This window comes from Girardinichthys multiradiatus, chromosome 12, assembly GCF_021462225.1.
Source record: "Girardinichthys multiradiatus isolate DD_20200921_A chromosome 12, DD_fGirMul_XY1, whole genome shotgun sequence".
Taxonomy (NCBI): Eukaryota; Metazoa; Chordata; class Actinopteri; order Cyprinodontiformes; family Goodeidae; genus Girardinichthys; species Girardinichthys multiradiatus.
In genome coordinates this window covers 35,197,325-35,210,434 of record NC_061805.1, presented here as the reverse complement: position 1 = coordinate 35,210,434, position 13,110 = coordinate 35,197,325, and the positions used below count along the sequence as shown (strand labels likewise).

At 34.3% G+C, this 13,110-nt stretch overlaps 1 protein-coding gene across 4 annotated transcripts in view; it reads left to right on the top strand.

Moving 5' to 3' along the window:
• Positions 1 to 11,617, top strand: part of LOC124877972 (EGF-like repeat and discoidin I-like domain-containing protein 3) — a 213,655-nt gene extending 202,038 nt beyond the window's left edge. For all 4 annotated transcript variants that reach the window (XM_047381659.1, XM_047381656.1, XM_047381658.1 and 1 more), the window contains one exon: positions 8,051 to 11,617. In XM_047381659.1, coding sequence (XP_047237615.1) covers positions 8,051 to 8,200 — 150 coding nt within the window. In that variant the 3' untranslated portion in view covers positions 8,201 to 11,617. The remainder of the gene's footprint in view (positions 1 to 8,050) is intronic.
• The last annotated feature ends 1,493 nt before the right edge of the window (positions 11,618 to 13,110 follow it).

Here is a 13,110-nt window from a genome sequence, read left to right as displayed (position 1 = left end):
ATAGAATGGCTTGTTAGCCTTTTTGTCACAGACATATCCAATAAAGCAACAATTTTAGCTGAGACAAGTTACAGCACTGTCCACTCTTTAAGCATAACCAAATTCCTCCTATTTGCTGTCTACCAACTTCCCAAACTTAGGCCACTGTTCACTGGACCTGCAGCATTGCTCCTTCATGATTGCCAGTATTTACACAGCCGGATGATGGGGAGCCAACCAAGCACTAAAGTAAATGGTTTATGTTTAATAGTGTTTCACAGGTGGCATGAGGTTAATTAGTGATTAGAACCTTCAGTTTCCTCCAGGTCAGATGGTAACTATGAATATTATTGTTGTAAAATTAACTCTGATGGTCATATTTGGGTTCCTATGATCCTAAGTCTTAGTACATGTGAAAATAAAACACTTACCAGGCACTCGATGGAGTGTTTAAAGAAATAAAGACTTGTCTAAGATGGGATACCACTGTTGATGACACTTATTGTGTATGTTTCCCCACAGCTATGTCAGGCAGAAACTACAGGAGCCCTGAAAGACAAGTTAGAAAAAGAAAATCTAGATTCAAACATTTCTAAGTTGTTTTTTCTGTTCTTCCCTAAAAGGCCAGTGAGAAAAAATTGTTTTTTTCTAGAGGCTTATTGGAAGAGCTTGGAAAAATATGCTAATATGCTTCTACTTTTTCCCACCTGCATCTGACCTCAGCTGTTAGCTGATAACTGAATGAAATGGTGTATAAGGTAACTATCAGACAAAGCTAATCTATTTCAATCATTATTATTATATTGTTGTTGTCACCAGGTAAAGTCGTGTGTGGACAGCACAGAGAAGAAAAGTTTATAGTAACAATGTAATTTATTAAAATAGTTATAAAAAACAAAACATTCTTCACCATAAAATCAACCTTATCAATGAGTGTTAAACTTTGCAGGAAGGTGAGGAAACCATGAAGCTGGAAATGAAGCTAGAGAGACCACTGGGAGCTGTCCAGAAACTGGATCCATGCTGGAGTTGCCCTTGGCTGTCCTGCATGAAACAATCAAGAAGGGATTTTATTGTAAACTGCTGTAGCTTTGGTTTATATGAACAATTCTAATTATAACATGGATTTCTTCTTTACAAGGAACATAGAAACTCATCTCATTGATTAATAACAGACCCTTGATTTCATTATTGTTCTCAGTAATCATACTTAAACCATCTTCGGAGATGCAGGCTCAAGCTGTCAAGCTAATAAATATGCTACTTCCTGATAGTAGAGACAGACAGTGTCCATCAAAATAAGAGTTGTAGCACCATTCAGGAATATTCGACTATTATACAATATAACTAACTCTGTCCATAACAATGTACATCAAAAAAGTAGTTTTTATATTCAGCTACCTGTAATTATCAATCAGGAAACCTTTTATCCAACTTAAACCAACTATATACATCAAACAGGTAGCGATAAAATTACAGTGCCCCCTGCTGGGATCAGGCCATACTCCGCGTGGTGATCTATCTCCAACTCCCACTTTAGCCTGGGTCTGATGCAGGCCTTTGCATCTCTGAAACCACCGTAGTGAATCTAAAAGCAGGCTCATTTTGAAGGACTGATTCCATATACTGTCTTAGGTAAAATTTCTCATCTGAAAACATCCCAAAACATCTTTTAAAGCCACACTTCTAGATTTTTAAACAAAATATAACTTTTTACACTCACCTGCACCTAGCTGGCTGGCTGGCTGTGCCACCCCTTTTTAGTGGACAGAAGTGGTATTACAAGAATTCACACTTAAAAAAAATAAGACAGAATTCTTTTTTTTTTCACTTACCTTATTGGATTTGAGAGAAAAAAAAAGACTTAGAAAAATAAGACAAAATTTATTACCCACTCTGTTGACTGAGATAAAAAAAAAAATTATTTTTCAAAAAATTTTATTGAGCTGTTGTCACCAAAATATGAATAAATACTTTTATAAATCATTAAAGGGTTTCATATTCTATATTTTACCTGGTGATTAATCATACCCCTTTCTAATTTATTGTGACAAGTTATGATAAGCATGTACTGACAGCAAATTTTAAGGCCATTTGCAAGGTACAATTTTGGTCCCAAGAAACAGCAGTCATGGTCGCAATGGTCATTTGTCCTACAGATTTCCATGATCAATGCTGTAGTTAATTCTATATCTCACATAAATATACAATCTTGGAATGATAACAACATAGCACGGTCAACACATACACTGTTTATGTGCTTTTGCTGTATTTTATTTTACTTTACAACAATCTCCTTTAGAAAAGGGGACATTGGTTCTTGTAAACCAGCCCTATGACCATTCATTTGAACAATACAGCTCTTAGAGAAAGCTGGTGGTTTTATTGCAGTGCCTTTAGTGGCATAGCCAAGTATTACAAGAACAAACAGAAAAATAAGCCTCTGAAAAAAAAGAGACACAGCTTAGAAATATTTGAATCTAGATTTTATTTTCTCACTGGCCTTCAAGGGCAGAAACCCCAAACCCTCAGTTTTTCTAAAGCTAATTTTCATAAAGAAAATATATATTCTAAGCCTTCCTTTCATTTCAACTTTAGCGTCTCATATTAACATTTAGCATAATAAGCATTTCTAACACTACTAAAACTCCAGACTCTGTGTAGTCACTACACACTGTGCATGTAAACACTGAGATTTTAAAAAGATTGCTAATATTTTCAAGGTTGAAAACACTCTCTCGCAGCCTGAACGACACACAGACATTTCTTAATATGTAGAAAATACAGTTTACTTTAAGATTCTTAGTTTTTTGAGCTTTCAACTAGTGTGCTTCTACTCTACTGGTATTGAAGAGTCCTACCTACTCATTACATCCACACCAAAGAGTGTTGGTGGCACTGAACAAGTGGATTTTGATTTTCTGACCAGATAGTTACTGATTATGGCCAATCAAGCTGAAAATTTTCCAATTCCAGGCAACATTCAGTTCTAAGTGAATTTTTAAATACTGGTTTAATCTACAGCCTATTTTTTGTGTGTTGCGGAAACAGAAAAAAAATGTTTTTCAAGTTCAAACAACCAAATTCATTCTATTGGGTGGAAAACAAATGTTTTTTTCAGCAAGATAAATGCACATACATACATGTTTAACTCACATCAAGAATTAGATAGTCAGAAACAGCAAGCACATTTTTAGCCAGTAGGAGTAAGTTGGTTAGGTTAGGTTAGGTTAGGTTAGGTTAGGTTAATGCACTGATAGAGGGGTTCTCATTGGAGAACTGTCTTCCAATAATCTGAACATTGGGTCTGGTTTTAGGACAACCACTTCTCTACTGAGAAGATTTTGCTGTTAAATGTCTCGAGAATACAGCAAAACATTTTCTAATTTGTTAATATTGCTTATGACTGTCTTTATCTTCATCTCCTCTGTCCTCTTTTATCGTAATTTTTCAAATATCTGTCTGAAGAATCTGTTTTAATGACATTGCTTCTGAAACTGTGCAAATCCCCAGACAGCCTAGGAAAGGACCTTTTCATACTTCAAGGATCTGCAGGTTTTATTTCCATCAGGCCTTTCATACTGTGCTTTGATATGTCAGAGAAATCACCTTACAGTCATGGCAATGCTCCCGCATGTGGCTCATTTTTCACATACCACTGACAAAGACTATGGTTTTACTAATTTTACTTAATATCAATTATTAGTGCAAATAATGTGCATATGTTTCCCTAGAATGAATCAAACTTAATGCAAGCATGATCTATTAAATGTTAATTATGTCACACAGGGCAGGGTCTTTTAAACACCTGCTATTTCTTATACTGGGGGTGTGACTATTTACTCTTAGATGCAATGATTAATAAAAGGCTGTTGTGGTAAATGTCATGCTCCCTGGGATATTGAAAGCTCTTTTCAGCCCTGTTTCTTTACAAAATGGGCCACGCCCAGATCAGCCTACACTAATGAGATCGGGGTGTTACCATTTGGGTTTATGAGGCTGGAGACCTTTCCAATGTGAGTAATGAATTAGTTGTTAGTTAGTTGTAGTGGGTGAAAATTGATGCAATGACCTTAAATTTACTTAGCTGTTCAGTAAACACAGAAAATTTAACAATTTACTTTATCGATCTAATGGTTTACCTTGTATCAGTGTACAAACAGTTGTATTCTTACCAAAAATTCTAATTTCTTTTTGTTTCTTTATAAGTAGACTTAATGCAAACAGGCAGTTTGTGGGCAGTAAAGCAATTATGCTCCATTGAAAAATGAACACTTTTAATGTTGAAACTCAGTCAAAGTTAGGTATCTAATCCATATTTTTTACACTTTACTACCTTTTTGGAATACATTTGAAAGACCATCAGTAAAGTACTCAAAATCGTTTTGAACTTAAATGAAAATGAAAGTGAACAGAATACCACAACACATATTTATTTTCTACTTAGTCAACATCTGAATATACACAGCAAAGCATAGCAGCACCTGTATGAGGGACAAAGAGGCATAAACAAAAAGAGAGCAGACTGAGATGATGAGTTTTTGCTGAGATATAAAAAATCTGACAACAGGCTGTCTTGACACGAGTAAGACCACAGTAAGATAATTATAAAAACTACACAAGAGAAAAGAGACTTAAAGTTTTTGGTTAAAACATAGAAACGCTGACTTTTATGAGGCTGTACAATGTTTTCAAAGTTTCTCAGACCGGCTCTAAGGGAACAGAAACCTGCACACTCACTTGGAAGTAAAAGTCTTTGAAATCTTATGAGTTATATCATGTCACCTGCTGCATAACCAAAGAGTCCAAGAGAGTATTTTACAGCTAAACCATTTTTTATATCACACATTTATCTGAAACTATTTAGATCATTTATACTCTTTTAATTCACAACAGAAATAAAACATAGAATTGGTCCTAGAAATCCTTTATGTGAAAGAAAGAGTACACAGAGTTAATAGTAACATAAGCTCTGTTAGTGGCTTTGTCTAAAAACAAATCACATCTAAACAGATTAAGAGCCAGTATTAATCTGTGGGTTTTGGCCTAGACTTAAAAGTAGACAGGGTGCTGGTTCCACAGTAGAGGAACCTGATAACTAAATGATCTGCCACCCATTTTACTTTTAGGAACACTAAAACCACCAGTTAACCTGTTAAGTGCTCTGCTTGCAACATACAGAATAAGAAATATTTAACCTAAGATTCAACTTGGTTATTAACAGCTTTTAATGAAGAATTCTTTAAAGATTTGTGTTGGATTTAACAAGGAGCTAGTGAAGAGAAGGTAATACTGGATAAATATCTTTCTTTGCACTTTTATCAGCAGTCTAACATGATTTTAGATCCATCAAAGATCATTTGATTTTCCTGATAATGCATAATTACAATAGTCCAGTCTATGAGTAAATATACATTGTAAATTGCAGAAAATTTGAAATTATTTGTTTTGAGAGCATCATTCATCTATAATCTTTGTATTGTACAAATCTAATAAAATTAATCAAAAATAAACTACAAATCCTTAGCCTTTTCTGACAAGCAACGATGTGTACATAAATACCTTTTTTTAAACATTAAAGGGTGAAGTATAATTATAACGGCTGAAACAGTTGTGCTAGTTGACAAATGTATATAGCAATACATGCTATACTTTTTACTCAATCGCCACCTGAGTCACTTTAGGCCATGTTTTGATTCATATGACTTATAATTGTGAACCTGGATGAAATTAGATGTTTTGGTTATAATCCACTTGAACACAACTAGCAGTCTTTTGACAGGTTTAATTAGATTTCTTTCAATTTTGTTTGTCTTTTTTTTATTTGAACTTTTGAAGTGCAAACTGTACTCTACATTTTGAGATTATCCGCTTCAACCGCATGAAATCTAAATCACTGTTCTGCCAAATTCCTCATGCTCTTATGAATATTTGAAAGGGAATTTGCCTAAAATTAAGTCAAAAATATGTAAATCTCAGTTTTCAGCACCTTGTTTGATTTATCCCACTGCTTTTCTGTTCCACACCAGACTGAATCCCATTACATCCCACTTACACAAGCATAATGATAAGTGTTAAATTGACATTATCAGATCCTTGAATGAAGCACCCCCTGCAGATGCATTTATTTGGAATGTACTTCATCCTGCTGTCATTAAGCACATATTGAAGCTTTTAACAATCAACCAGACAGCTTGTGTCCCAGTGTGATGATTATGTATTGGGATTGTCAAGGCTTAAAGTGCTGTTTTAAAGATTTGTTAAACACCTTCAAAAAGAACATTAATAAATTTAGGGAAGAACAATATGAAGAGGGTTGATGTGACAGAGAAAGATGTGAGGAATAAAACGTGTTGAATGAAGATAATATGAGCATGGTCTACACATTAAAATGTTGCTCAAATGTACTGGTGCAGCTTAATAAATTAGAATATTATTGAGAAGTTCACTTTTTTTGTAATTCAGTTCAAAACGTGTAGCTCATATATAGATTTATCACAGAGTAATAGTGTTTGATTACTACCCGAAATTCATGTTATTAGATTACTAAATATCAATATATAAAAAATTAATAGGTATTTTGTGCACATACTGAACAGTACATTATTAGTGTATATTGTTCAATTTATGCACTACTTGGTTGGACCTTTTTGCATGAACTACTTTATCAGCGTGACATGGCATGGAGGAGGAGGTCAACTTGTGGCTGTGCTGAGGTGGTACGGTATTAAGCTCATCTGCATTGCTGAGCCCAGTGTCTCTGTTCTCCCTCCTGACAACAATCTATATGCTAGGATAAGGAACTCTGAACATCCTGCTTCTTTTGCGATGGTGTCTTGTGGCTTACCCTCCTTTGTGAAGAGTGCCAGTAATGGTCCCCTGGACAACTGTCCAATCAGCAGCCTTACCCGATAATTGTGTAGTAACATTTCTGTTTATATTTTTTGTCTTATGTAATATTCAAATTTTCTGAGAAATAGCTATTTGGGTTTTCCTTAGCAGTATGTCATAATCACCAAAATTATGAGAAAGAAAGGCTTGAAATGCACCACTCTGTCATGATTTTTAATTTAAAATACTGAAATAAATGAACTCATACCCTCTGTTACCTAAGCTGAGACAAAAAACGTAAACAAAAATCCGTTTTGACATGGAATACTAATAGCAATAGGTGTAGCTTATCAAAACAATATACTCAGAGAAAGAAAAAGACGCTCATCCTTTTTATTTATCTCTGTTGCTGTAAAGATGCTGCTTCCAGCTGTGCCATATTATTATTATTTTTTTTTTAAGGAAAACCAATTATGTGCAAACGTGAATGCATAGACAACGATGAAGTTCTGTGAATGTTCTCAAGCTGGTTGTGTGTGAAATAAATCTCTGATTGTTTGTGGTGTATGCATTAGCTGCACAAGCACAAGATCTTAAGGTGACAAAGAAATGAAATTATTTCAAGCATTTATTTCCAAACAATTCTAAATGATCAAATTAACAAACACATTGTTTTCAGACTTCAGATAGCACAATTTGGATTTTTGCGTGATAATAATTGAACTAATTGGTGATTTTTGCAAACCCGAAAAACTGACATTATAGATTGGATTGTTAAATTAGCTTTTTTATTATTAGTGGGCCAATAAAAAACTATCAATATTATACATATCAGTATATATCATATCAATATTGTTTGCTGTAACTGGTGTACTAAGGTTGTCTCTTTCAGAAGCAGGGAGTTTTAGACCAGGAGTCATTGTGAGGCTAGAAAAGACAGTAATACATTTTGGAATATTTTTTATCACTGTTTATTTTTGGAATAAATACTACAAAGTGTCATTAGAAAACTTTTAGTCTATCATGCATCCCTATTTAGGAAGAGTTCAGAGACAAATTTGGTGCAATAACCCTGATTTGGTCTTTGCAAATCTTTCACATACATACACAGACTGCCATAAATGATTTTTATTATTTCAGAAAAAAAATTCAGTGGTCTCCTAAATTTTTCTGGGGCTATAGTTTGTTCAAAAAGAGAACATTTAAATAAAATCTAAGTCCATGTTGCCCTCTTTTCCAGGTATTCCAGGGGAACTTTGACAACGACACACACAGAAAAAATGTGATAGATCCCCCAATCTATGCCCAGTTCGTCCGGATCCTTCCCTGGTCGTGGTACGGCAGGATCACTTTGCGTGTAGAAATACTGGGATGCACAGAGCAAGAGTGATGTCTCCTCCCTCTCCATGTTTCTGTCCATCACCCCCCTCTCCTTTGGAATACTGGAGTATATCGTGCAGTTCTTCAGAAATAAACTGTTCAACCTGAAAAAGCAATTTATTTATTTTTTATTTTTATGTAATAAGCATTAAATACGTTTTGGTGGGGTTTTGTTAGTTCTTTTGTACAATGATTTTAAACCTGTCCCCTTGTTTCACTTTTGTCTTTCAGTTTCCTATTTAATATTTTTCTTTTTATTCCTCTCAAGAATTGCTATCCTGTTTGGAATGAACTTCTGCAACAAATATGGATTGGGGTTAGGAGTCAGAAAGGGGGTCTCTTTGTGGTTTTACTGTGGAAGCTATTGTACAGTGGTACAGTGTCACTTTTTAACAAAGATGTTAAATCTGTCTGTTGTGCTTCATGGGACATTATTAAACAACTTTGTATCATGACTAAACTGTCTAAGGTACCATGTAGAAATAAAATATAATGAAACATATTTTTAATTTCATAACTGAACACCCCCAAGCCATGATTTCCCTCAAAGGAATGCATCAATCACAGTACTATTAATGCTCTTGTATTATATGTAAAACATTAACAAACTGCATGGTGCGTGAATTATAAATGTATATTACGACAAATCATGAAAAACCTCCAGTCCTAAGAGCAAATAGCTTTGAATAGGGACCTATTTTTATGTGCATTTTTAAATAGTTCTGACACATTACTTTACTCTTCTACAGATGAGTGCTTTGTGAGACAATAAACAAACACTGCAGTTAAAACGTTTTACTGCAACACTGACACTGAAGCTTACAGACTTTATTTATTTATCTGACATGTTGCTCCCTATTTGTGATTGTAGCCGGTCTTTTTCTAAAATGTTATTCTTTGTGCTAATTTCTTTTTTTCTACTTGATTGTCAAATTTATGAAATATGTTCCAATGTCCTTGTGTTGTCTTGGAGATCTACAATGAATTGATTCAAAAGCTCAGGATAGATATCATTCACAATACTCCCACATGTATTCTTTTGTGTATAATGTTTGGCCACCTAAGCTTATTATAAACTTACCGTCCACAGAAAACCGCAGATGAGTGAAAGGAATTACTGAAATCATCAGCATAATGTATATACTTCAAATAACAAGTGTTTTTTTATGTCTTCTAATTAAAAAGTATTAATTTGCTTGTTTTCAGAAGAAAACTAATGTAGACCATGTTAAGTGTGTCATATGCTCCAACATTGACAATGATCTGTGTCAACTATAGAGAACTAGTGTTTATTGCAGGGTACCTAAGTATTACGGTTTTGTGTTGAAAACTGTACCTTTATGTAAAGTGAGGCTCGCAGAATATTAAACTACATAGAATAATTATATAGGAGTTACTGACATGTTGTAACACCAGTCATGTCAAAATCTTATATCTCTTTCACAATATTTTGTATCTGCCTAGCATTCAATCAGAGACACACTGCTTTCAGTCAATGACATTACATACTCACCTTTTCACAAATCTGGTACTGTTGCATCGACAGTGTGATCTCCAGCTAAGAAAGGCTGCCTTGGCTTTTACAGCAAGTAATGCACCATACATTCTACACATAGGTTGTAAATCGCAGCAGTGAAACAGTATTATTATTTAATTTCAAGCTGTGCTATGCAGACATTTAGTCTGCACTAATGAAGATTCGCCCACCTGAGCAGACTGAGCGATTGTAGAGCTCCAACAGCAGAGGGTGAGACAGGTTTTGTTTATTAATTAGCCTAACAGTTTTCTGACCAATTGAGGGTACTTATAGATTATATAGAACATTGACATATCTTTACAAAATGGGTATGCAATGTTGAAGAATATAAAAAACAATAAGGTGAGATCATGGCAAAATGTAATTACTCCTCCGTGAAGCTGTATGACACCATAAATTTTACTCCCTTCATTGTAATACAGACATTATACACAATGGGCCTTCATAATATGCATCATACTTCACAGATTGGGAAGACCTTGATGTTGTAGAAAATTATAATTTCTTCACTTTTGACCGGCATAAAAATGCATTTTTTCATATGTGGCAGCACATGTGTCAAGATAAGATACAGTGTGATAGCTTCTTTACATTTATCCAGTTTTCTCTGCATACATCTGGCTTTCTGTTTGGGTAAGGACAATTATTCTACAGTCTAAATTTTGCAGGCTATTCTGTGGTTAAAAGTCAGCCTGTTAACTTTCTTTATGGCTGTTCCAAAACTCTGAGGGCTGAGTCAAGAATAGTTCCACATCCGTTTTATATTTAGTGCTTTATTTAAGGCTCACCAACTGTCAGTCCATGATCAGACACATTTTTAAATATTTTCAGTATGATTGTTTATGTAGCAGACAAACATGAAACATGATTCATCATGTTTTTCTTAAAAACTCTGATGACCACAGTTGTTTACATTTGTTCATCCGCATTACCTGCAAGTAAAAATTGGCTTCAAAAATGTCCCTACGTTAATCTGTTCTAAAATAATCAAGAGCACAAGAGGAAAATATGTTGTTTTGTATCAGTGCATTTTTTTACAAGTAAATAAAATCTACAATTGATGTTTTAAATAGAAGAGGAAATGATCCTAGCATACACATTATATAAGACACTCGTGTATGTCATAACCTAGTACTCTGTAATGGCGCTGATATGAGAGGAATGTCTTTAAACAATTCACTTGTGTAAGTTACACTGAACGCCTTTGCTGTAGATTATCATTGTGTGAAAACTGTTCTTGGTATAAATAAGTGACTGCCACTCTGTAGGTTTGTGGGTGTGGGCACAGAATAAATACATTTATTGTATCTCACAAATGTTTCATCTACTTAGATTGTGTCCCTTAAATGCTTTATTGCCAAATAACTCTATTGTGGCCAAGATCTGTACTGACTGATCTTTGTAACTGGCTTTCCTTTGAGCATGTAGGACAGAGCAGGTCTGGTACAAAGTTTTCAGAACGTTTGCATGATGTACAAATAAAAACAGTACAGTATAACAAACATGTACACAAAGCACATTCTCTTTCTTCCTTTATATATATATATATATATATATATATATATATATATATATATATATATATATGCATATGCATTGTAATTCTATTTACTTTAAACCTACTGTCAGTTTGTCTTGCACATTGTAAAACTTAATTTAACATGTCCAAAATGGAGGCAAAGTGAAAAGCCACGCTGTCTTTGTATTTCTGTGTCATCTGTTCACAAATTGTTTCTTACCTCCTCCGTCTCCATCTAGAAAAGGCAACAGTTTGAACACTGCTTAGGTTTAAACCTGCATAGATGGGGGAGAGACTCTGTACAGTAAAAAAATTTGGCTTCAAACAAATGCTCTTTCAGTTTGACAAATAAAAACATAAGTGTGAAAATAGTGTTGACTCTTCTTTTAACTTGATAACGTACCTTGTCATCCCTTTAATACAGTGCATTGAAACAGTATTCATTTATCTTAAACTTTATGATATTTTGCCATATAGCAACAACAAACTTTCAGTAGACGGGAGACGATACTTGGTTTTCAAAATGTTTACAAAAAAAAATCTTCATTATGATACCCCTATATAGAATCCAGTCCACTCGTATTTTTCAGAAGTTAGCTTATTAGTAAATAAATGCCAGCTGTCTGTAATTTAATATCAGTGTTCTGTAAATACTACAGTTCTTTAAAGGTCTCAGAGGTGAACAAACAGCACTATGAAGACCAAGGAACATGTTTAAAGAAAGGTTATGTTATGAAACAATATCACAGGTTTTGGACATCTCACAGTGCTCGGCTCAATCCATCATCTTAAAAAAAAAAGAATATTGTACATCTGCACACCAAGACATGACCTTCCACGTAAACTGACAGGCTAGATAAGGACAGCACAAATCAGAGAAGCTCGGGGAAGAGACTCTGTCAACTAGACAGCTACGTAATATCTGTTTACCCAACAAATCTGGCCTTTATGGAAGACTTGCAAGAGAAAAGCATAAGAAGTCATATTTACAGATTGTCTCAAGCTATGTGGGGGATACAACAAAAGTGAAATAAATCACTGATCAGATGAGATAAACATTTTACTTTACAGCAATTTTACTTTTTTGCAAAATGGTATGTGTGGCCAAAACCTAATATTGCATATCACCCTGAACTCACCATCACCACAGTAAATCAGGCACAGGAAAGCCAGTCGGAATTAATGGGAAGTTGCACCTAAAAACACGCACACATAAACCAAAAGGTAGATCTGTAGGCAACTTTCCAACTGCATTATGACCACTCTTTCCATGTCCACCCCCGATGTTGTTACTACAATGGAATGATTTCAATAAAAGCATGTAATATTTCCTTTCTCTTAAAAGTTAAGGTTGACTCTGTGTTGGTCTCTCACATTAAATACTAACAAAAACATTGAAGTTTGTGGTTGAATGTGTTAGATGTAGTTACGTTCTGCATGTACTTTTAATACTTGCATGGTACTGTATATGAAACATTTAGAGCTTTTATATTGTATTTTACCTTCCTATATTCCCTGTCCTAGACTCCTAGGCAGCTGACAAATACTCTCTAACTAAAGGCAAATTTATGCATGTCCATGTTATTTGTTTGTAAATGTTCTGACTGATATCGAATTGTATTTTATCATTATCTTCACTTATGTGGGTGAATTTCTTTTCTATTTTTCTTGTTTTATTTACTCTGATGCATTTTTATTCTGCATTGGTATTTTTGGTTTTATGATTGGTAATGTCTGTGTGCTGGTACTCAATTTGGCCAGGTCAGATTTTTAATCTCAAACCGATCTTCCTGGTGATGAATAAGTAAATAAATAAATATCTAATGTAGTAATAAAAATAATAGTTGAATTTATATTAATGTAT